Raw genomic sequence first — 24,583 nt, 5'->3', positions numbered from 1 at the left:
TGTGGAGTCCCCAGTGGTGGACCCCTGCAGAGCTGGTCCAGGGCTTGCTAGTCCAGATTCTGTGCTTTGGCTGAACTGTTCCTGGACATGTGCTAGTCCTGGAATCAGGATCCACACCTATTCCCCAATTGGAACAGGACTGCAATATAATCAAGGTGTGGCTGATGCTTGATGCAAAAGTAAGCAGCAACCAGTTCACAGAAAAAATAAATCTTAGTGTATTACTATGCAGGTTTGTGTTGATTTGGCCATTTTATCCATAGGAAAGTGTACAGGGAACCATTCCATGATAGAGCTGCATCTCTGACAACACCTAGTATATTACTAGAGAAAATGGCAAAGGCATTTAGGAAGGAAGTTGATGGATAACCTAGTAGCAGTTGGGTATGGAAAGCTGAAAGAATTGAAATTTTGTGTGGGGATAAGGAGCAGCAGCTACAGGTGGAGCTGGGATGCAGCCACCACCAGGGTGTGAGAGGGAGTGACATGGATATATGGCCCAGATCTCCAGCCTGCATTGGACGGAGCTGACATGTAGGAGAAGTTTCTTTCCCTTAGTAATTGTAATCTTGCACCCAGGCTGTGCCAGAGACACTGAAGACACTGAAACAGATCCTGAGTGTGGGAGGAAAACGTGTGACTGGAAGTTATTGATTCCAAAAGAAACTTACCTGCCTCCCTGCTGCTGCCCTCACCCTCGGAAACCTTTCTTCCTGAAAACTCAAAGGGACAGCTACAGTGTTGGATAGGGAAATATTTGTTATTTTGCACAAGGTTTGTGTGAGTCTATCCAGTATCCATCACCAAGCTCTTCACAGGTAAGCTTCCTTGCAGGWGATTGTTCCCTTCCTGCTCAGCTGAACTGGAAAAACTGGCACCCTGCAGAGACTGAAATTCACCTCAAGCAATAAAAGCAAAAAGTGAAACTGATTTTAAAGTGTCAGCTGTGTTCACAGGTATCTAGGTTGTCTTTTGAGGAAAGCCCACTGCTTGGGACTCAGGAAGGTAATTACACGATGTCTACACAGATCCAGGAGGAACACCATCGGTGTTTCAGTGCTGGGAGTAGAGCACTGAAATGCAGTCCAGTCAATCATTCACAGGCAGTGAGCTGGGCCTTCATTTGACCTTCTGTTTTCAGCTTTGATCTCTATGTCTCGGCTGTTCTTGTGTAAGCCCTGGCACCTACTCTGGGCTTTGGGATTTGTATTTGCAACACAGAAAGGTAGTGGGAAGTGGCTGGACCAAGAAGCTTGGGCAGCCAGCKACAGACACCTCCTGACTTTTCCTGTAAAGGCAGAACAGATGAGAAGGTGTCTTGCGAGCGAAACAATTTAATGTATGCCCGTGTGAAGAGCAAAGGTCTTGTTTGCACCTCTCTCTGCCACAAGTGACATCCACCATATTGTTTCCTACAGAGCCTGTGGCTTCAGTCAGCACCTGCACACGCAACAGCATCCTCACCCACACACCGCCTGGTTTCACAAGGTACCTCTCCCTGCCCTGGCAAACCGGCCTGCTATTTAAAGAACCCAAACCAACAGGGCAGGGGAGGAGGCAGGCCCAGGACACGCCGGCCTGCACTGCCCAGTGTGGAGAAGTGCAGTGTGGCCGCCTCTCTCCCCTGCGCGCCCCACGCTGCCGACCCTGGCCCACGCTGCCGGGCCCACAGGTGACTTTTGTCTTTCTCGGTGCTTCTGCCCTCCCCCGGACGAAGAGGGCGGGCAGAGGCAGCCCCTCGCTGTGCCGGGGCGGGGCGGTGGCGGGGGAATCCCGGGCAGGCGGGCCCGGCGCGGCTGAGTCAGTGCGGGCAGGGGCAGGAGGGGGAGGAGGAGGCGGCGGAGGCGGAGCCGTGGCCCCTTACACTGTGCGCCGGCCGCCGCTCGCTGGCTTTCCGGCCATGAGCCCCCCGCCAGCGGGGCCGGGAGCGGGACCCGGGCCGGGGCAGGGGAACGGCGGGCGCTGAGCCATGTCGCGGGCGGCGGGCGGCGAGTGCCGCAAGGAAGCGGCGGGCTGGGAGGGCGAGGACGGGCAGTGCGACTCGGGCATCGAGTCACTGCGCTCGCTGCCGGGCGGCAGGGAGACCCCCGCCGCGCCCGAGGGCCCGTCCGCCGCCCCCGAGGCCCCCGAGGAGACCCTCGCCGAGACCGCCGAGGAGCGCCTGGACTCCAGCTACGGCTCCGGCGCCCTGCCCGAGGCTCTGCCCGAGGCTCTGCCCGAGGCTCTGCCCGAGGCTCTGCCCGAGGCTCTCCCGGGGGCTCCGGGGGACCGCCCCGAGGAGCCGCCGCCCCAGCCCGAGGGGCTCAGCCGGCAGCAGCTGGAGGCTCTCACCTACCTTTCGGAGGACGGAGACACGTGAGTGACCCACGGGGAGCTGCAAGCGCAGGCCCCAGCAGCCCTCGGCTGCTCCCCTTGCGGGGAGCCGGTGCCTAGAGTTAAGCCAGGCTCTGCCTGCCGTGGTCCCCAGCCCTCTGTCGAGGAGCATCCGTTCAGCCGGGCTGGGAGGCCCTGGGCCCTGTCCCGGGARCCTCCCGCCTTGCCTAGCTGCGCGTGGATGCTTGGCATCCTGTTTTAGGTTTGGGTGGATGACCCCTCTCACTTGCGTGATGGGTGTCTGAGCCAGGCCCAGCAGTGTGAGCAGGAACAGATGTACCCCAGGCTACATGGCACACAATGGACTCACCGTAGGACGGCGGCCTCCATTTGCTATGGGGCTGCTACCAACTAGAAGAGAGCGGGGAGCAAATTGAGCCCCCCTCACTGTCTGTTCCCCAGAGAATGCAGCATTTCCTTCACAATGGGGAAGGCTTGACTGGGTGAGGTGGCCCATAAGCAAGTCCTGAAACAAGATTGGCTATGCAGGGCAAGACCTTGGGATGGCTGTGTAAGACACTGCTCAACTGATCAACCCAAGAACTGTTTGCTTCCAGGTGGGAATCACCTTGCTTTGCCAACTTGCCCCCAGAGCTGCAGCTTATGGCACAGTTGTGATGCACACCCTGATGCAGGGCTGCTCTTCTGAGCTTCTGTGACAGAGACAAGTGTTTCTCTTGATGGTGGGGGGGCTTCCCACATCCGTAATGGCCTCTCAAGGGCCAAGGCATCACGCCAGAGTTATTTGGTTTGGCTTCTGGTAATTACCTTCAGCTAATCACAGCGTTTTTTCCTGTTGTACATTCCCTCGATGGAAGGTTTTCRTCATGAGTGTACACACAGAGCACGAGCGAAGCGTTCTCACAGTTGAGGGCAAAACTTTGCCTCAAACTCAGGCTGGAGTTTAATACTGAGCAATGGTGCAAGAGGAAGAGAAACTAAGAGGCAGTGAGTGACATGAGCAAGCAAATGTCTTCAGCAGCAGGCACAGCAAGAAGGCTGTCTCTGTCCTGGCCTGACAGAGCACATCTGGATTGAAGGTGAAGATGAGCTGGGAGACAGACGGCCCGAATGTTTACTTCCCTGTTAGGAAAGGAGTCTGTCCATCTGCTAATTAGTTCATTAATGCTTACTGTGGGATCTGTTCTGAGGATTGGTTGGAAGTCTCATGGCAATCAAAATTAGACTAAACCCAACCTCCCACGCTCCCCAGACAGGCTTTCTAGTCCTGTCCTATCTAGGCACTGATTCTGCAGCTCATCAGAATGGAGGAGCTTCACCAATTTTCCCAGCTGTAATACTAGAGCCAAGGTGCCCACAGAGAGAGCCAGGAGTCTTTCAATCAGAGCTGTGGAAGTAATGCTTCTCCCCCCAGTCTTGTCTGTCATGGTGTGCCCAGGACTCTTTGCTTAGTGTTTTCTTAGTGTTTTGTTTTTTGTTTTTTTTTTTTTAGTGAGCCCCATAGATGCAGCTGTTTGGAGGTGCTTTTGGTGCTTGAGGCTGTCTTGTTTGGTGGTTGAAGCCCTTTGCCWGTCAGACTTGCTTGGAGAGACCTAATCCAATCATCTTTAAACTCGGAAAACATTAATCAGCGGTGCCTTGGTTACTGTAGGCAGGAGAGGCTCTCAGAGGGCTTCCCAGACAGTTGCCTTTGCTCTTSTGTTTTCTCTCACAGTGCAGTTCAGAGCAGGAAATCTGTAAAGAGTGAGGGAGGTAGCAATAGGTTTGCTGGTTGTACAGCTTTGGGCTTGCCGTGTCCACGCAGGAGACAGCTTTCCTGGGATCTACTCCCACTGCTGGGAAAAAAACTATTCTTGTGGTTAGAGTGGTGAGGCTGTGGATTTGTGCCTCTGCTATTCTTGTCTCTCCTCCTGACCCTGTGGCAGAGGTAGGTGGCGTTTATATTTAGAAGTGCTGAACATCCACCACTCAGGTCAATGCAAATGGGGACTGTGAGCACCCAGCRACTCATTGAACTGCCCCCAGTTTTGTATGTGAAAACAAGTCAGGGTTGATAGTAATGTTAAAATCTATGGAGCAATTGCTCATCCAGTGACAGAAGGTCCCCAGAGAGAAGGGATCAGATGGCCACAGGCTACATCCCTTTCATCCGGCCGGACTAACCCATCTTCTTTTCATCTCTGTCAGCAGCACATTTCTTTGTGTGCCTTTTTTGAATGTCTGCCACAGAATAGCTCYAGGCAGGGAATTAAAATCATACTCTCATTATATTTCAGAAGACTTGGGCAACTACACTTTCCTGAAATTGTAATTTTGAAAATACAAAAAGTTTGGCAAAGTAGTTCCTGTTTCCSCAAATGCCCTGGCTGGTACCAAGCTGAGAGGAGCTCTGAGCTTGCACAAAGGGAGCTGGCAAAGGTCTTGGCTCTACATCTGACAAAAGATCTTCACTGTCCATAGCTTCCTTAGGCTCACCYACCTGTGCCATCAGAAGGTGTGCCTGTGTTTGTCAGCCTGGCACTTGTGGGGTAAGAATGGGAGGTGGAGGCAGAAGTGAGGAGCACATGCTTGGGTGGTTGGAGTGTCAGCAGGATCCTCCTTGGATACCTCCCTGTCCGCCTCCGCAGGAAAGGAACGTCAGTGCAGGCGGGATGAAGCAATGGGGCTAAAACTGTCTCTCTCTGAGCTCAAAATTAGGARTCTCACTTTGGCTGGAAGGAAATTGGCCAACAGGGAAGATGGGGGTATGATGGCCAGTAAAATGCGTGGGTGCTGTCTTCCAAGAATTATTTGCCCAAACATCATCTTTTCCATGGCTCCCCAGTGCCACTAGCTAGCTCCTCTGCCTCAGAGAGGTCAGAGCTGCAGTGTTCAGGCATTGGCACATCAGTCCCTGAGAGAGAGGGCTGAGCTGTGAGGGCAGGAGAATTCAAGCATGAGGAGTGGGGTGGCAGGYGGAAGGTGGTGGGTGCACTTTGGGCAGTGATCTGTGTTCTGCTTATTGTGTGGGCACRTAGAGAGTAAACCCTGTGCACTAAAGCTCAAATGATTGCTCGGAGYATCTGTCTTCCTTGTGACCCAAAATTCCAAATATCTGTCTCTTCCATGTAAATAAGCTCCCTTTCTGCTGATTTGGGCCGTGATGGGATTGCTCTGCATGGAAGGRAAGAGAGGAGCATTCCGGCTGTAGGTCTGGCTACCTCTGAGCAGACTGCAGGCAGATGTATTGGTGTGCCCCAGCTTCCAGACCACCTCAACCTTTKTTAGGATTCACTGAGGAAAACGCATCCTTCCCAGCCTCACCAGGCACATGCACAATTCCAGCATCCTGGGAAAAGGATGTGTGTGGGACCAGCTCCCTCGAGGTGACGTGTGGTGTGAAGGAATCACCTGTTTTGTTCGAGCACAAGGGAAAACCTCCCTGTTTCCTTTGGCTAATGCCAGCCTCTGCCAAATCTGGAGAGGCAGAGTTGATTCATCAGTGTGCAAAATCAAGCAGCATTTCCTCTCTCTAGGATTATACAGTCTATCTTACACTTAAAAACATGTTTCCCTTTCTGCCCATGCTGGTCCTTGGGCCACATGCCACTTYATGCCATTGGTAGGTGATGCCATGGTGATGGAAAGGCTGGGGCCTGCACCTCTKCAGGAGGGTGACTGTCTTCCACATGGGGCTTTGTATGCAAAGCAGTGCAGCACYTCTGTGGGGGTGAAGGTCAGGGGACCCCAGTTCAGTCACAGGAGGGAGACCTAGGCCTCCTTCAGATGGAAAATGGGCTTGTGTGGTTTTGGTTGGGTGTGTGTTTCAGGGAGGGAGGGGAGCAGAGGAAGCCTGACTTCCTCCTTCCACCAGAGACAAGTGGTGCCCCATCTGCTGATAAGAAATCACGTGCCAGTGGCTTGTGGGCTGAAATGCCTTAAYAAGGGCTTGGGGACAGTTAATCAAGTAAAATCAGGGCCCTGTGGGAGCTGATGTTCTGAACTCTTCTCCACATGATGGTGGGGAAGGGGCCTCCCATGCCTGAATGGGTTGTCTCTGAGCATGAAGATTTACCTTGAGAGGCAAAGAGCCACTTGGCATGTGCAAGTCATAACCTTCCCAAGTCATGTAGTCCTGGGATGAAGATCTTCCGTGAGCAGGGGAATAGAGGTTGTCCCCATTCAGGCTGTCTGCTCCTGTGTGGCTGCTTGCTCACTGCTTGCCCTGCTGTATAGGTGTAGCTGAACCCGTGTGCCCTGTGTACCTGGGGGAGTGCTCAGAGTGTGACAGCAAAGGTAAAAGAACAAGGAAAAAGAAACAGAGGACTGGACAGACTCAGTTTTAGGAGAAGGATTGAAGAAGTCTTATGCAGGGAACAGAGCTGGTTGCTGGTCAGGCTAGGAGACCCCCTACTTTGCTGGGCTGCCAGCTGCCCAACAGTGGGATGACCACAGTTAATGGCAAATGGGGTTGCTCTTGGTTTTACCAGAAGGGCTTAAGAAACCTCCTTGCCTGATTGCCAGGATTTAAGTCCATCCCAAGTTACTCCCTAGCATGCTGCCGATTGTGGGGTAAAAGAGAAAGTGAGTTCTAACATGGATGAAGAGAAGGGAGAAGAAATTCTCTTCTGTGTCCAGCTCCCTGTCCCTGAACTCTCAGCTCTTACTCCGTGTGTGCTCAGGGATTTGGTAAACAGGGGAGAGCTTGGTGTCCCTCCAAGCATGGTCAGACAGCTCCACACAAGTTCCTTTGGGATGCCCCAGAAGTTGCTGGCTGCTACAGTCACACACATACAGCCTTGCTGTAAAGTGGGTAAGTCCTGGCAGCCTTCTGAGATTGTGCATGCAAGAGAGGTTTTTTTCCCTGTTTGGATGACTTCAGCCTAGCCTGGAGGAGGTTTCTTCAGACTTTCCGCCTGCCTAGGTTTGCTTCGGACTGGGGAGAGACACAGGGAACTTCAGCACAGAGGAAGGGAAATAATGACTGGAAATTTCCATGTCCTGGGATGCAGAAGCCTGGCTGTAACAGATCGGCCAAGCTGGGGAGCGCTTCAGGTCCTTGCACTCTGCAGGCAGGTTCGACTGCTCCCAGGAAGGGGTTGAGCTCAGCTAATGTAACAAAGAAAATTTTTTTTTATTGGCTTGGGTTTGGATTTTTTTTTAGTGTAATATGGATAAATGAGGAGTCAGACATGACTGTGTAGGAAGAGGCTGTGGGATCTGAGCTATGAGAGTGGTTTCTGCATGCCTCTCAATGAGCAGTGTGGGATGTTATCTTTGTCACAGGGTGGGAAGCCCCTCTGACTGGGGCAGATATAGGGCTGCACTGAGCTATGTTATACCCACAGCTAGTGCCTCATTAAAAGAAAATCCTGCACCAGTGAGGATACCTGTGGGGCTGTAAATGATTGCTAGGGTGTATTGTACAGGCTCTTGTAAGAGGTTCTTCTGACCTCAAGATATCTCTTTGTGTACAGAAACTGTAGAATGTATTTGCCTCCTAAGGAATGAGGTGTGAGTTTGTTCTATTTGAAATGGATTTACCACAGTCAGTGAACTTTTTGGGATGTTTGCTGCTTTTACTGAAATTTTTCACATGCTTCTCTGATGGTGACTGGCCCCTGCTAGGGTGGGCTGACCTGTTTTCTGGCATGGCCCATCTGGGAAAAGATGGTAGTACAGGACAGGCCTCTTGTTTCGTAGCGAAAAGCCCACATGCATCTGATATTCAGTACTTCTGCAATCCCAGACCCACCATCTGCTCAGAAATGGAGCAAAATTCTCAAATGTATGGGTACAGAGTCTAGAGGGTGTGAGGCCAGGGTACCTTCTCATCCCCATCTCACTAAAAAATGAGGCTCCCACAGCCTTCCTACAGTCAGCCTCCAGCACCCCAGCACCACACATCCACGAGCACCCAGACCAGACCCTCTGCACAGCACCCCAGGAACGGTGAGACTGTCTCCTCTGCTCACCTGTTGGCTCCCATCCCTCACTCTGGCCCCAGGAGCAGCAGGCTGGGAAGCAGCTGCTGCCCAGACTGGAGATCAGGAATGCTGAACCCAATGTTCCTGAAAGGGCTTTGCATCCTTCCAGCCTGGGGATGAGAAGTCTCTCTCCGGTCCTATCCCAGCACCCCTTCCACTCAAATTCAAGCTGTGCCCCTCGCAGGGAAGGGGAGAAGAAACCTCCAGGACAGGAGATCCAGGGCAGGAACACAGAACATGGGGATAAGACAGCTGGGATCCACCTTGGAGCTGCCAGAGAGCCTCTGGAGCAGCTTTATGGAGTGGGGCAGCATCACACTGGTATGTGGGGAGGAAGGAAGGGAGCCAGGCTGGGCTGGCTCAGGGCTGCAGGGCAGGATCAAGCTGTGCTTGCTGAGCCTGCTGGCAGAGGTTCATGCTCATGGCTGAGGAAGCGGTTAGCAGTGCAGGTTACAGGGCCAGAACAGGAGAGCAGGGTAAGTGTGGAATTTCCCTGCTGTTTTCCTCCTCCCCCACACTGCTTTCTATTGCTGCTGGGGCCATTTCCTCCCCTGAACAAGCTTTTCTTGTGTGAATTGTTTGCATGATTTCCTACTGCTCCACTCAGCCAAAACAAGGAGCTGGGAATGAGCTGTTCCTGCTGCAGATAAGGACCTTATCTAGAGAGGGAGAAAAACTTGTCAAAGCCAATTCAGTTGAATGCTGGATCCCCTGATTTAAGTGCTTCTGGGGTGAGATAGTGAAGGGAGAAGCTGCTTTGAGGAAAAGGTGTCTTGCTTTACAGACGGACAGATCTGCACGGTCAGCCACTTTTCTAGAGAAATGGAAAAGGATAGCCAGAGAACTGGTGGGACTTCATCAGTTCTGCTTCTGTGYCAGAGTTGGGTGTCACCCCTTACCCTGTTTTCTTGCCTCCAGTCCTCGTGTGGAAACTTTTCCAGATGGATACTTGAGGTCACTCAAGTTGGAGATGGACAGCACTGTGGAAATGGGTGCTCTCCTGTACCTAAGCTAGGACCAYCTTGGGCATGGCATGTTCAGTCTCAGGGGCATCTCCAGGGATAGCCCCAACTTGTCTGCTCTCYGGTTGTTATGTCTCTGATGATGGATAGATCACTTTGTGCCAGGGATGTCCTGTGCCCATGGGACCTTTGTGATTCAGTGYTGAGTCCCCTTATGCCAGGATGGAGCTCGTGAGCAAGTGGAAAAGCTGAGAATTTACCCAGCAGTCTGTACTCCCGCCGTGTTTCCCCTGCCCACAGCTCCTTCATCCCTTGCCCTTTCTAAAACTGCCCGCTGCCCTTTCTGAAAGTTCCTGCTGGACACCCTCCCCCGTGGCTGCAGCCAGGWGCACTGCCAGCAAGAGCGTGGAGAGGGAGGGAGCAGGCAAGAGAGATGTGCAGACAAGCTGGGATGGGCAAGGATCTGAGCGGGGCAGGGTGGAGGGCTTGTTCTGGCAAGGACACATGGCCGTGGCTGCGTGAGGAGCGGTGTCTGGCAGAGAGTRGCTGTCTCTCCATCGTCCTGCTCTTGCTCTAGGCTTAGCTGGGCACAGTGTGCCAGCACACAGCAGCCAACAGTGGCTGGGCTGCGCAGCTGCTGTGGCATCGAGAGAGGTGTGCTCATAGCCTCGGTGGAAAAAAGTGGAGATTGTCATGATGCCTGCCCCTCAGGTCTCCTGGGTGTAGGAGGTTTCCTGGGTTAGCAGGGGACAATCCCARTTCCTGGTTGGCAGCACTGCCCGTGGCACAGAATACTTCAGTGCACATGTGCTCGTGGTGGGCTTCTCCCAGCCCACTGGCCTTATTATGATTCCCCCAAGTAGCTCATGGTTCTTGCAGCCATTTCAGGAAGTTGAGGGCTGGTARTGAGGAAAGGCGGGAACGAATGCAGAAATGAAAGCCCCAGAGGGGGCTGCACCGGGTGGAGAAGGAAGGGGGAGGGGGAAAGCAATCCTTCAAAGCAGGTACATCCCAGCTGCAAGGTGACAGGCTGAGCTCTGCCCAGAGGGATGGTCACCCGCATTACCTCTGCAGCACGGATACTCAAACTAGCTCAGTATCAGCCCAGCCCCGAGTGGCTCCACCGCTGTGTTGAGCTGCAAAGGCATCCAAACCTGGAAGAGTGAGGTGCTGGCAGTAGCAGAGGGCTTCTTGGGGGTTTCCACCTCCCCTGGGTGACTGCCCCACTCGCCCCCACATGACAGTGTGGTGTGGTGTGGTGTGGGTAGTGACTGGGGCCTGGGGGATTTCTGGGGCAGGAGGGCTGTCTGCTGTGGGACACAGCCCTGAGCATTGCTCTCTCCCCTGGGAGCCCAGCGTGGCTCTGGAAAGAGAAAGCACCAGCAGTTACAAGTTSAAGCCAAATTGCTGTGGAAAGTCCCCTACTTGAGCAGTCTTAACTCTGCTGTACCTGAAAAAGGCAGATCCTGCAGCCTCCTCCCGCACGTGGTACCTGAGAGCAGGTTTGGAGAAACAGGGGCTGTCCCTGCAAGTGTGCAAAGGACACCTCAGCAGAGGTGCTGCCACAGGGACTGTGGGTCTGATGCAAAACCCAGCAGGGAATCTCTGCTCAAATCATACCCAGGCTAGGGTCAGCAAAAACCTAATGAGGGGAGGGGTATCCTTACAGCTGGTTGCCTTGCTCCTGGTCCAGGTCCCTTGGCTGTGTCTCTGCCTCATGGTCCACTGAGGGTGACCAGACCYTGCCCATGGGGCTGCATGGCCCCTGCTTGCAGCCCCCTCCCCTGCCCGGGGAGTGCTGGCGGTGAGGGGACATCCCATGGCTGTACAGAGGCAAATGTGACTAGCCTCCCCTTCCAGTGGGGAAYTCCCTGCTGTAGCATGACCTGGGGCTTCCCTGGGGAAAAAGCCTCTCCTGTTTGGCACAGCCTCTATCCTGGCAGCAGAGTGGAGAGGAGCTGGCCTTGTTTTGCCCTCAAAATTTGCTTTCAACTGAAGATGCCTGGAGTCSTGAATGCTGGCTTGATCTTCAAGCAGCACTTGGGAGGAGTCAACAAAGGACATTTTTTGGGACTGGCCTCCGAGCTTCTCAGCACACTCACGTCCCTGGTGCAACTGGTAAAAAGGCAGCCCCAGCCCCACTTTTTTTCTTAGAGCAATGCTTTAAGGCCATGTGTTGCCCTTCTGCCTGTGAAGGGATCTCTCTATTCCTTACATCACAGGTGATAWCCCAAAGCTGGCCTGTCTGGCAAGTGGGGTGTTTTGCCAGGGCTGGCACAGCTCTCACCCTGTATTCCTTGGCCCTATCAATCTCCACCAAAGCAGCAGGGGTGCCAGAGCCCAGTCTTAAGTTCAGAGCTGATTCCGGCCTGAGGCCACCCAAGGCCTCCAGTGCAGTGTGAGGTGGGCACAGGATGCTCAGCCCATGCCTGCTGTGCTCTGCAGAGTGGGAGCTGCTGCCTGCTCCTTGGTGCTGCCTATTCCTCAGTGCTGACCACCATGGCCAGGGTTGGCTTGAGGGGGCTGCCCTGTGGTGGGAGGATTGCTCTTCAGCCCAGGGTGCCTGGGAGACTGCAGGTTGGCRGGGAGGACTGGAAATTCCCTCTCAGCTCTGCCCCCATTGTGCTCTCACTTCTCTTCTGACTGTGCATGGGCCGTCTGGAAATAAAAGCTCTCTTTGGTGTGGGGGACTCTGTGTTGCCTGGCCACCCCACTGCTGTGGGGATCACAGTCCTGAGGTCCAGGGCTCCCTGCTGGCCACTAAGCTCTGTTGGCTGACCTCTGGTGTCCCTCTGTGCTRGTGGGCTGCGTGCCAGCCCTGCCACGATGGTGCTAAAAGGGAAGGATGGAGGGGAGAGAAGAGGAAATTGGTGTGAACCGGAAGATTGGCTGGCATAGGGACTGTGCCATGCAATTGATCTTGGGCTAGCCCTGGGCTCCTGGCCAGCTTTGACTGCTCGCCTTTGTTGGGGGGGAAAGCAGAAGTACAGTGTGCAGCTGGCAGCAGGGAACTGGAATTCCCCAGGCGGCTGCCACAGACCAGATGTTCCGCCACAGCCATCAAACCCAGCTCTTAGACTCTGGGAAACGCATTCCAGGCTCTTTGGAGCTACACCAGTTGCAGGCCTGGTTTTGGCCAGTGGCAGATTGAAACCCGACACATGCTGTGAGGTCCAAGGGAGGACCCTGTGTTGCTCAGCAGGGACGGGACAGTCTGGTCCCCATGGGGATCAGAGTAAAGGACTGCCCTGTGGAGCCTCAGACCATGTTCCTGCTTTGGCGCTCTGCTGAGCTTCCCCAGGGAGAGGGCAGGATGGAGGAGCTCCGAGCTGGAGGGAAGGGGACTGGAAGAGGCAGGAACATTATTACTCCACGCAGTAGGGAAGGATCTCCYCTTCTGAGCATGGTACTCATGACTTACTTTTCTTTTCTGTTCTCTCCTGTCACCATTACCCCCTCTGTAGGTTGGTTCATCTGGCCATTATCCACTGTGTCCCAGCTGTAGCACTCTGCTGCATTGCACAGTTGCCCAGGGAGGTGCTGGAGATCCAAAATGATCTTTTCCAGGTATGCTGTTGTGATAGGCAGATGGGAGGAAGAGAAATGCAGGCTGTTCCCTGGATAGATGCCCAATTGATCTATCCTTTCCCCTCTTTCCTTCCATACCTGCTTCCCCCAGAGTGTGGTGAAGATCCTGTGTGAGCAGCTTCTTTGCAGGGATGGGAGGAAGGGAGGTGGAGATACCTTGAGAGAGAAGTGTGACAGCTGCCAGCACTGTGGAGTGAAGTTTGCAAGGCTCCAGTATGTTGCAGCCAGCCATGGAGGGTGGGAAGAGGCACGGGTTGAATGTGGCTGGGTAGATAGCTTGGGAGAATGAGATCGGTCTCCATGGGTGAACCTGAGCTGAGGTACAGGGGAACAGCTCTGTGACCCCACCAGTGTCAGCCACATGTAACCTCAGGACATGGATGGGCGTCTCCTGTATGACAGTCAGCCCATGCTGCCAGGCTGGCTCCCAGAGACTGGTAGGACTCATCACACCTCGTGTCCTGCGGGGCATCCTCCCTTTTCCTAATTTCTCTCCAGACCCCGCTCCACCTTGCTGTGTACCTGGAGCAGCCCAGCGTGATCCAGGCGCTGATCCACAAGGGAGTGAACCCTGGGCTGCAGGACCGCAATGGCAACACCCCACTGCACTTGGCCTGTGAGCAGCAGCGCCTGCAGTGTGCCCAGCAGCTGTTGGAGGGCACAGCCACACCGGAGGGCACGACTCAGCCCCGTGGGCACCACCAGGACCTGCAGCTCCAAAACTGGCAAGGTGAGACCTGAGGGCAGCCCAGTGCACAGCTGGTGGCCAGGTTGGGGCAGAGACCATGGGATATGTATGCAGGGATCCAGGAGCACAGAGCAGAATGAGAGTGGGGCTGGATTGGTGTGCCCCAGAGTGGTCTGATTGTGGCTCTCTCTTCTGCCTCCCTATCACAGGCTTGGCCTGTCTGCACATCAGTACCTTGAAGGGGAACATTGCAATGATGTCTCTGCTGCTGGAGAGCGGTGCCAACATCGACGTTCGGGTAAGACTGGGCRGGCATAGTGTGATGTTTTGTAAAGGCTGGGCCAGTGGTTGTCTCCCTTGGGCGCTCCCTTCAGCCTTGGGGCAGGCACTGCTGTGAGGCTTGGAGGCACTGAATTTTGAAGGAGCAGAGAGTAAAGGTCCTTGAGAGGCTGTTCGGTGCTGTGACAGCAGTCAGGGTGGGGACTGCCCCTTCTGCACCCAGTCAGAGAAATGTGGGTGGATGCTGCAGGACCCAGCTGAGGGGACTCCCCACCCACACCCTTGTGGTCTGCGGGTTGCAGGAGGGCACAAGCGGGAAGACCCCACTGCACCTGGCTGTGGAGTGCCACGACTGCAAGGCTGTCCAGTTCCTGCTGCATAATGGGGCGTATGTGGATGCCCAGATGTACAATGGGTGCACTCCCCTCCACCTGGCTGTGGGCCGCAAGGATGCTACCATCGCCGCCATCCTCTCACACTCTGGGGCCGACACCCTGCTGAGGAACATGGAGAACGAGACAGCCCAGGACCTGGCTGATGGCAACGATGATGTGAGTCTGTGGGGGGAGGCCTGTGGCTCTGCCACTGTGTCAGGGAATGCAGGAGYTGGGCGATTAGAGGGGATCTCCTAGGGGGAGTTTCTAGGTGTTTCTGTCCTTCCCTATAGATTGTAGGCATTGGCTCTGTGGGTGTGTGGTATAACCTTCTTTTGCCTCAAGCCCTAATAAAAGCCAAGACAGGATTTCTTGGCACTTCCCTGAGGAGGTGGGAGGCTGTGTGGCTGGATGCGGGGCATATTTTGGACCTCTACCCTAGCTCGGTGGAGACACACCCCCAGATCCTTAATATGTCCATACTCTTGGTCTTTGCAGCTCCTCCTCGCCTTGCTGCCCTTCGATGACCTGAAGATCTCAGGGAAGCCTGTTGTGTGCTCTGAATGAGGGGATGGACTCCTTTGGCCTGTTGGGCTGCCTCCTTGCTCTGTGCTGCTGCCCTACTGCCCACTAGAATCTTGCCTGCCTGCAGTTCAGTGGGAGCAGAGACACTTTGGGAGATTTATCCCACTGCCCCTCTCCTCTTTGGAAAAGTTTTGTTTGCCTCAGGCTGCCTTCTGAGATGGAAGAAGGTGGCATTATGAGCACTACACRGGGGAGGCTTTTCTTTTAGTATCTGTGCACTGCAGCAGGACTGAATTTTCCCCTCCCTGCCATGGTTCTGACTTGTGGGGATCTCCAGCATACACAAGGGAGCAGGAGAGGACTCATTTTCACACTGTAGGCCAGACAGAGCATGCTCTGACACCCCATCAGAGTAAGTGTGGGGTGAAGAGAGTCGACACTCACTCTAATMAATGTTTGTTGTTGCTGCGGGCACCAGAGGTGTCATGTGCTGTAACCCACGCCCCACCCCACCGCATCAGGAGGCTGAGCATCACCCCAGGGCCCTGGGGMTGCGAGGGCTGCAGGAGTTCCCCCAGTCTGCCTGCTCCCTCGTGTTGTTCGTACCGCAGAAGGTGAGTGGGAGCACAGGGCCTTCCCCACTTGCAGAGCCTTTCTACTGCTCAGGGCCGAGGCTGGGGGATCCCAGCCTCGTGCCCTATTCCCATGCTGTCTTGCTGAGCATCTGGCTGCAGGGCTGAAGAAAGAGCATAGGGGACCCACAACAAGGCCAGGTTGTGGATCTCTGCTTCTGCCATTGTGCCTGACATCTTGCTGCTTTACTGTGCTATGGTTTCCCCTTCGACAAAGCGGACAGAAGGATCCTGCCSCATCTCCTGGCTTGTAAGGGAGTTAAAAAACTTAGGGCATGGGTCTTCCCTGGGTTTTAGATTCTCCCAGGTGAAAGTGGAGGAGATGGCAGCATTACCTTYACATCCCTTCTGTTGTTCAGCTCACCACTCTTCCCTGCCACTTCTCCAGCCAGAGGAGCACGTGCRGTGCATTAGGAAATCAGCAGCCAAAGGTGCTGTGGGAATGGAGGCACTGAGCCTTACCCCATCTCAGCCAAGGAAATTCCCCACTTGTTGCTTGGGAGCAGCTGCTRTTGTTTGGGACAGATACTGGATGGTGCAAGCAACCAGGATGCTCTGAAGTGAGGTTTTGTCTTCTTCCTCCCTTGTAAGGGAATGCTGCCAGGAAAGCAGCATAGAGACCCCCCTATGCCTCTCTGGGACCTTGACTGGTTTCCTCAGCAGTCCTGGCCTGGAATGCCCTGTTCCTTTTAAATCTTTGCCTCTCACCTTCTGGAAGGGCCTCAGTCCTGCTGCAAATCCACAGGGCTGTTTCAAGGATGCCTTCACAAGGGACATGAGGCACTTCCAGACCGCCCAAAGAAGGAATGACCAATGCTGCGAGGGTGGTATGGGGTGGTGGGGCCAGGGCTGTAGCTGGGAGCAAAGGGAAAAGGCAGAAACAAATGATCTGCACTTTTTTTGTTTTGTTATTTTTGAATAAAACTATTTGTTTTAAAAAGATGTCTTGTAAAATGTTATTGCGTGGCCATATGATGGCTCCAGCTGGCTCTGCAGCCATGCCTGAGACGGGGATACGGGATGTGGGACTGGGGGTGGAGAAGGCACCATCCTGCCCTGCAGCCCTTAGGCAGCCCTTTGGTGGCTGTGCTCAGTGCTGAGCTGGCAGCTCAGAGGGGACTGCCCTGAAACAGGGGCCAGGGATGGGGAGATCCCAGGGGTCATTTTGAGGGCTTCCACCTTGAATGAAGTATTGTGTGGCCATCAGGACCAGGGAAGTGATCATCCCTCTCTATTTGTGAGGCTGCATCATCGAGTCGTATGTCCAGTTGTGGGCCACTCCAAGAGGGTGCTGCAGCATATCTGGAGAAAGGTAACAGAACTCGTGAAGGGGTTGGAGCAAAAATCCTATGATGAGCAGCTGGGGGGGTTATGAATGTTTAGCCTGGAGAAAAGGAGGCTCAGGGGAGACCTTGTCACTCTATAACTCCCTGAAAGAAGGCTGTACCCACGTGGGGATCAGCCTCTTCTCCCAGGCTGCCAGTGACAGAGCAAGAGGACACAGCCTCAAGCTGTGCTTGGGGAGATTTAGGTTGGATGCTAAGAGAAATTTTTCCTCAGAAAGGGTAATTAGACATTGGAATAGACGGAGGTGTTTAAGGAAAGACTGGACGTGTCACTCAGTGCCATGGTCTAGTTGACAGGGTGGTGTTCGGTCATAGGTTGGGCTCGATGATCTCAGGTCTCTTCCAACCCGATGGATTCTGTGATCCGGTGATCGCGGTCCCCGCCCCGCCCGCCGCGGTCCCTCCGGAGCGGCAGGGGCGCTGTGGGGCGCCGAGCGCGCCCGCCGGGCGGGGGTTCCGCCGCCGCTGCCGCCGGGAGCGGAGCCGAGGGGAGCCGGCCGGGACCGGGCCGGGCCGGGGCCGGGCCGCAGGTGGGTAGCGAGGCCGGGGTGGAGGCGGAGGCCGGGCCGGGCCGCGGGTGGAAGCCGCCCCGCTCGGTGAGGGCGGGCGAGGGCCGCAGCCGCGCTGCCGGCCGCTCGCTGCGAACGTGGCCGCCGGGCAGGGAGGCGGCGCCGGGGCACGCTCACCCCGCAGCCGGCCGGGCGCTGCCTCTCCCGCGGGCCCCGTCCCTGGATAGAGGGAGCCTCGGGGCAGTCAAGCCCCGGAGCGGCAAGCGTAGGGCTTTCCCCGGCCGGGCCCCCTCGGAGGGTGCCCCACGGCCGGCGGGGAGCGGCAGCCCGGTGCCTCTGCTCGTGGCCCCTGGGCAGAGGTGGCGGTCGGCCGTGGGCGGATAGCGGCAGGTCCCCGCTGTGACCTGGCTGCGTGCAGGGACAGGGACAGGGAGGAGACATGAGAWCCCGAGCTGTTAGCATATACTTATCAGCTCTGAGCTGGGCTCTGACCTCAGCCCTTCCAGGCGCCGGAGGCGCGCTCGAGAGTATCGGGCTGTAGGCAGGGATCTTTTTCAAACCCGGGACTCCCACTTGTGCATCCCAGGCAGGGGGCTGGGTGCCAGCCTGGCTCCGAAGCGCTTTGGGAGCTGCCCTTGCTGTGCCCAGGGGAGCAGCGGCCGGGGCTGTTGTCTCGGCTCCTGGGCTGTTCCGCAGGCCCCAGACTAAGGCTCCTTTCATGCCTCAGCACGTCGCCTGCTCAGCCCCCCCCCCGCTTTCTACCTGTAACAGTGGCGTCCCTGTTCCTTCGCAGCCTCGGCAGGGAGGGCAGGGCCTGCTGCACTGAGTCAGCTCTCGGGGCCTGGGAATTGCTAGCGCAGGCATAGAGGGCCATTGTCCCTCCATAGCCTCCTCTTCACGGTCGCTGTGGGAGAGCAGAGCTGATTCTCCTCCCATGGCAGCGCTGCARGAGCTGGCGGGATAACAGCAAGTGCAGTCGTGCTGAACAGAGCTTACAGTCCCTGTCAAGTTGGAAACGTGGCAGCCGACCCTGTCATCTATATCTGACTTCTGCAAAAGTGAACGGCATTTCTGCACCCCGCCATCAGYCACGACTACTTAATATGGGCGAACCCAGGAGCACATGGCAGTTTCAGCCCTAGGTGCCAGCACCGACCCCTGTTTTTGCATCCCACAGCACCTGTACAGCCTGTGTTGATGCTCCGCAGCAGGAGAGATGGAGTGGAAGTGTCAAACTGTCTTTTCTATGGGAAGCAGGCKAATAAATCCACCCCTAGCCATTTGCACTTCTCCCTGGGCTAGGAATTTCTTGTCCTTTAAGTCATAGAAGGGAGATTTCTGGGTGAAACACAGCCTCAGCTTTGGTCAGGTTATTGAACTCCAGGGGCCTGGCCACAGCAACTGAAGATARGAAAAGCCCCTGAGGTCTTTCCCAAGGGGACAAGAGGTTGGTGGGAGTGCTTGCTCATGAATTGGCAGGGGACTTTCTTGCCTTTAAAGCTCTAAGTTTGTAAATCTCTGAGTTTCATATGAGGGCTACCAGAAGTCACAGCTGTACAATACTGGGGCTACATACACCCCTAAACAGGCCCTAAATTCCTCTGACTCACTTTTTGGTGGGAGGAGGAATTAACATCTCTATCGCTTTCAGTCACAGAAACTTTTCTGGTGTGTGTTTATTTAGCCAGCCCGCAGCACCCTTACCTGGCCCCTTAGGCAACTGGGAGGCTTTCTCCACTGAGGAAACGGGCAGGGATATAGCATGGACCAGGGAAACCTTCTTCCTGATTCAGGAAGTTGCAGTTTGCTGTGTGAGGGAAGGATGCAGGTGGCCTCGGGTGTAGGAAGTTCTTGCCTGGTTGCTCATTCTGTTGAGTACCTGRTACCACTGAATATTACAGGTTTGCCTCTGTGAGGGAGATGACAGTGGAGGGAAGAACTCCTTCAAGGCCTATTAAAGCTGTTTTAAAGCTGGCTAGRTCACTCCCTACAGCTACAGCTGAAGAATATTAGCTATACCTCATTGGATAGTCCTGGTAAAATCCCAACCAGATAGCTGTAGGAAAGTTCCTTTCCAGCCTTGCTTTCTGGCTGTGTTTTGCCAAGCGGGTGAACCCTGGTAATTTCCTCTGAGCTGTGGGGAATGCCTTGGCACACTTCCAGAGCTGCTCTGGGAGGTGGGGAAGGCTGGCAGTCCAAACACTTGCCACTCACCTGATTAGCTGGAGGGGAATGCTCTGAACTGTTTGCTTCCAGAGGAAGGCTGCTCATGGCCACAGGCTTGAAACATGAGCTTCTAGGCAGGAGTCAGTTTTTCCATTCAGTGACCTTTTCCTTTTCTGCCCAAAAGCTGTGATAAAGGTGAGGTGTGAAGTGCTCTTTGCATGTGGAGAAAGAGTCTTGTCGAAATCAGATGGTTACAAGAGTGTTCTCTCTAATCCTGGGAATCCAAGGTTCTAAGTCCAYATGTTCCAGAGCAACCACCTTTAACAGAAGCAAACATAGATGTCTGGTCTGTGCTTTTCAGTTCCAGAGGACTTTTCCTACTCCATGTGCTGCCAGCATCACTGTTGTCGCTGCTGTGGGATCTGGGTGCTGGGTATTACAGGTGGTGAGGAGCAGGCTGGGTGCTGGGCATTGCAGGCATACAGAGTGGAGCTGCTCATATACCAGTAGCCTGCCACCTGCCTCTTCCTCTTTCTGCAGATTTTGCCTKCCCCTCGTGCTGGCTTCCCTCCCTACGATGGCTACTGGTGAAGAGATTGCCCCTGCCCTGGAGGACTCATGGGGTGACTTCTGGCTCTTCCGTTTCTTTGTTAATGCTGCTGGCTATGCGAGTATTGTGGTGCCAGGATTCCTCCTCATCCAGTACTTAAAGAGAAGGAACTACTTGGAGACAGGTAGGGGCAGTAGCTTCCCTTCCACATCCTGCATCCCTTGGAGCTCTCTGCACCCCCTCAGTCTAGCCCATTCAGGTTGTTTCCCCAGTCTGCTTTGTCAAGCTTGGGCTACTCACAGAGCTGCATCCCTACTCACAGTGCTGTCTAGGTGCTGTCCTGAAACAAATTTCTCTGAGGCACCCATGCCATCAGATCTGGAAGCTAGTGAGGAAGGAGGCTTCACCACTCAAACTGGTGCAGCTTGTGGTGCCCAGGCTTTGGTTAATTGTGTCTCCATCTTCTCTTATCCTGTTCAGGCCGAGGCATTTGCTTCCCTGTTATCAAATCATGCGTGTTTGGCTCTGAAGTGAAGTCTGTACACCAGGAGGATGGCTCCCTGCCACCCCGAGCAGAGCCCACAGAGTCATCCACAGCCCGACAGGTCTTCAAGCTGCTCTTCTGTGCTGCTGGTCTGCAGGTAAGGGTCCTATGTATGTGTATGTGTCTGTCCCACTGTGGAAGGAGGAGGTGGCCAGTGGGTTAGTCACTGTCAGTTCCTTGAAGATCAAGGATACAGTGCTGTCCTTGATCAGGGCAGGATTGGGGCCTGGGACAGCCTCTCAACCAGTACAGTCCACCTCTGAGGGCTATGGCAGTCCATTTAGCTTTTGTCATTCGGATTGGAGCATCCTGTCTGTTTGGTCACAGTCCTCTAGAGCCATGGATAGGGAAAACTCTGAAAAGTCTGTGATTCAGCAGATTGTTAGGGCTGCTTTTGTTCTGGCTGATGTCAGATCAGCAGATAGTTTGAGCCTTCTTATCTCCCAGGCTCTCCCCTGGGTCATTGTCTGGGGCTGATGCATTCTACCTTTATGGATTGAATTTGTGTAGTGGAGAAAATACTGCATTCAGCTACAGATAAACAGGACTTTGAAATCTTAGATTCCCCAAGTATCAGCTATAGCCTGCATCATTAGGAGGGGCAGCTTTTTGGGTCTATGAGGACTAAAAATAGTAATGTGGACACGGGATAGAAAAACCCAGGTGTCTGCAGCCAGGAGCAGACTCATTTTCTGGCCTACTCTCGCAGCTCACTCAGACTTGCTGTGGGCCACCAAGTTCTTCCATCTCTTTGTGCCTTAGTTCCTTGGGAGATATGTGCTAAGAGGAAGTCTGTGTTACTTCTGTGAGGGGCTTGGTGTTGTTGCAGCAGAAGTAGTGGAGATGACAACCAGGACACTGATAATCCCTGGTGGACAATTTCGTCTGCTGTGTTTGAAACTAGAATTGATTTGGATGTGAAAACCAGGCCTAGGGAGCTGGAAGTGAAAACCAATGCAGAGGCCACTGGGAAAACTGCCAGGACCTGCCGCAGGGAGCTGGCACCAAAACCGCAGCGTTGTATCAGTAATGTCCCCTGATTCTGTCAGTCTGGTTCCACGGGCTTAAAGCAGCTCGAAGTGTATCTACTTGCTGTACACCAGGATGTTTGCATTGTGGGCTTTTCTCCCCTGTACACTGAGCAGGTTTTGTTTGGAACAGGATGTTCCTGGTTGTAACAGGACAGCAGGTTCCCTCAGACAGGTGGAGTGCCGGGTGGTTCTGTCTCCCAGTGTCTCAGGGAATCATTGCCAAGCAGATGAGTCAACACTGGGGAAAGCAAGGATCTCCTGGGGTCTCTTCTTTCTGTGGTTGCTGGCAGTTGCTGTTGTGGGTCCTGACTCTYCCCGTGCTCCTGTTGCTTTGCAGGTTTCCTACCTCACATGGGGTGTCCTCCAGGAGCGTGTGATGACGAGAACGTATGGTGCCACTGAAACAGATCCTGGTGAGAAGTTCAAGGACTCCCAGTTCCTAGTGTTCATGAACCGCATCCTGGCCTTCACRGTGGCTGGTCTGTACTGCGCCCTGACCAAGCAGCCACGCCATGGGGCTCCTATGTACAAATACTCCTTTGCCTCTCTCTCCAACATTCTCAGCAGCTGGTGTCAGTATGAGGCACTCAAATACATCAGCTTCCCCACCCAAGTGCTGGCCAAGGCCTCCAAAGTCATCCCAGTGATGATGATGGGCAAACTGGTATCACGCAAGAGTTACGAGTACTGGGAGTACCTGACTGCTGCCCTCATCTCCGTGGGGGTCAGCATGTTCCTGCTCTCCAGCGCTCCTAACAGGCATGTGTCCACTGTCACCACTTTCTCTGGCGTAGTGCTCCTGGCTGGCTACATAATCTTTGACAGCTTCACCTCCAACTGGCAGGACGCTCTCTTCACCTACAAGATGTCTCCCGTGCAGATGATGTTTGGCGTCAACGTCTTCTCCTGCCTTTTCACCGTGGGCTCGCTCTTGGAGCAGGGTGCCTTGCTGGAGTCGCTGCACTTCATGGCCCGCCACTCAGAGTTCACTGCCCACGCTGTGCTGCTCTCTGTGTGTTCTGCCTGTGGCCAGCTCTTCATCTTCTACACCATCAACCAGTTCGGGGCAGCTGTCTTCACCATCATCATGACACTCCGACAGGCCTTTGCCATCCTCCTCTCCTGCCTCATCTATGGGCACACTGTCACTGTTGTGGGTGGGCTGGGCATAGCTGTTGTCTTCATGGCCCTCTTTCTCCGTGTCTATGCCCGCAGTCGCATGAAGAAGCGCAGTAAGAAACTTCCACCAGGCGAGACCCCGGTACAAAAGGTCTAAGGAAGCTGAGGCTATGGCATTTAAGCCATGCCCTCTGTCCTGCCTCCACTCAAGTGTACTTGCTTTATTTCTCAAARCCCACTGAGGAGCGCAGTGGGATATGGATAGGCAGGACCAATGACTCAGTTTTCCACCTGCTTTTCCTGGGAAAGGGGCTGGAATAAGCCTAGGAAATACTGTGGGCTGATGCAGCTCCAAACCTTTCCATTTGCCTTAACAGGTCAAAGACAGCCAAGGCACAGGCCTGGGGGCACACCAGCATGGGGCTGCTGGTATTCCTGCCCCACCTCTGTCTTGTGGCTTCTCCCCCAAGTCACTGATGAAAAAGGGAACTCTTCCCTGGCACTGTCTTGCCTCTGGCTAATGCTCCTCCATTTCTGGTAGTACCACAGAGCTTGGCAGGAGGAATGGGCAAGCAAAACACTAGGTTTCTTTTTGAAACATCTCCAAGTGTGGCATGTCCCAAGCTGAGCCCATCAAAGGGTGGGGAGCTCTCTTCCTCCATTCCAGGAGGGGCTCTGGGTAGTATAGGCATGGCTAAGGGAAGGACTCCCAGCCTATCCTACCCCAGGCCTGCGAGCTGCTCTGGGAGGGCACTGCAGTGAAAGCCAGTACCTCCCTGTTTGGTTTTTTTTTTGCTTTTGTCCCTGCTCCAAGACACTTTTCTTTGCACCCCTCAGCCCAGGCTGATTTTTATGCAGCACSTGAAGGCTTGCCAAGTCCTTCAAGGCTGCTTTTTGGTTACATCTGCTGCTGTTACAGGCCAAAGGCTGTGCAGCCCAGAAGCCTCAGCATGACCTCTGGGTCCCTCAGTGCCATGGTTTCTGGGATTTGCAGTTGCCATTCAGACAAGCACAAACAATCCCTCTTTTTCCTGCCACCTGGAGGCACTGGCCCTGGTTTTCCCAGGGGCTAGCCAGAGTCTGTGCCTGGAGGGTTGGGACATGGGGCAGAGCCCGCTAGCGGTGCCTTGTTCCTGCTCCACAGACAGCAGGGGATGGAGGAGTGAAAGCTGTTCTTCCCCAGAAGCCTGGGTTTTACTGGTCAATCCTTTTCTCATCAACACAACCTGACAAACCAGCAGGTTTTGGTACTTTTGCAAGGCAACTTTTTCCTCTTTTTATTTTATTAAATTAAAAATATGCTGCATAGAGTGCCATGGGTGTAAATGTGGGGGTTTTTTTGGTTGGTTGAGGTTTTTTTCCCATGTACCTGGAAATGAGGGAGAGACTTCCAACTCTTCTACTTSACTCATTTCTCTAGGAGTGCAAAACTATCTTTCCAAACACAAGTGCCTCTCTCTCTCTTTGCCAAGGCAGTTATTAATCAGGGTTGCACCCAAAGCTGCAAGGCCTGACAGGAGATCCTTGCACACTCATCTGGGGAGCATAGGCAGCTTTGGAATGCTGCTTATGCTGGTGGGAGGCAGTGGAGCCATTAGGCCGAGTCTAATTTGGCTCCTGGATTCCCCTGCATGGTGCAACTTCAGGAATTCCAGTGGGTGTAGTTACAGAGAAGTGATGCCAGCCCGGGCCACCTGTGCTGTAGCATTGTGGGCTGTAGCTGCACCAGCCCGAGGCTTGAGGTGTGCATGATCCATCCTACTGGCAGATACAGGAGGCCTAGTGAAAAACCTTGTAGGCTGAGGTGATTCTGGGGTCAGAGACAGGACTGGGGGCTAACAGGGCTAGGGAAAGGGGAGACTCAGGTGAGGGTYACAAGAGAAACAGGAGGTGGCTTAGCTGAGCCTGCAGGGATACCAGAGCTGGTGCTGAGCACAGCCCAAGCTTCAGCACATTTGTCTCTCCTGCAG

The 24,583-nt window shown here is 54.4% G+C and overlaps 2 protein-coding genes across 3 annotated transcripts; both read left to right on the top strand.

Annotated features, from left to right (window-relative positions):
* The first annotated feature begins 1,845 nt into the window (after positions 1-1,845).
* NFKBIE (NFKB inhibitor epsilon) lies at positions 1,846-16,255 on the top strand. 2 transcript variants are annotated; one of them, XM_057370802.1, is made up of 7 exons: positions 1,846-2,209; positions 2,246-2,355; positions 12,727-12,829; positions 13,349-13,580; positions 13,748-13,836; positions 14,120-14,368; positions 14,690-16,254. In XM_057370802.1, the coding sequence occupies exons 1-7, from the start codon at positions 1,970-1,972 to the stop codon at positions 14,756-14,758; spliced, it is 1,092 nt and encodes a 363-aa protein (XP_057226785.1). In that variant the 5' UTR covers positions 1,846-1,969; the 3' UTR covers positions 14,759-16,254. The 2 variants fall into 2 exon arrangements, with proteins under 2 accessions (XP_057226785.1, XP_057226777.1); XM_057370794.1 differs by having other exon boundaries at positions 1,846-2,355; positions 14,690-16,255.
* On the top strand, positions 16,124-23,923 carry SLC35B2 (solute carrier family 35 member B2). Its single transcript, XM_057369921.1, has 5 exons — positions 16,124-16,175; positions 17,110-17,224; positions 19,910-20,103; positions 20,400-20,560; positions 21,832-23,923. The coding sequence occupies exons 1-5, from the start codon at positions 16,124-16,126 to the stop codon at positions 22,768-22,770; spliced, it is 1,461 nt and encodes a 486-aa protein (XP_057225904.1). The 3' UTR covers positions 22,771-23,923.
* Positions 23,924-24,583: the final 660 nt, after the last annotated feature.

This window comes from Malurus melanocephalus, unplaced genomic scaffold (genome assembly GCF_030028575.1).
Source record: "Malurus melanocephalus ecotype Western Australia unplaced genomic scaffold, MMel_1.1 scaffold_5, whole genome shotgun sequence".
NCBI lineage: Eukaryota > Metazoa > Chordata > Aves > Passeriformes > Maluridae > Malurus > Malurus melanocephalus.
This window is presented reverse-complemented; position numbering and strand designations above follow the sequence as displayed.

Excerpts from the sequence above, each read along its gene's own strand:
- NFKBIE (XM_057370794.1), top strand. The coding sequence starts at position 1,970 with ATGTCGCGGGCGGCGGGCGGCGAGTGCCGCAAGGAAGCGGCGGGCTGG. Across the intron at positions 12,830-13,348 it reads TCCAAAATGATCTTTTCCAG|ACCCCGCTCCACCTTGCTGT; the intron begins GTATGCTGTTGT and ends ATTTCTCTCCAG. Across the intron at positions 13,581-13,747 it reads GCAGCTCCAAAACTGGCAAG|GCTTGGCCTGTCTGCACATC; the intron begins GTGAGACCTGAG and ends TCCCTATCACAG.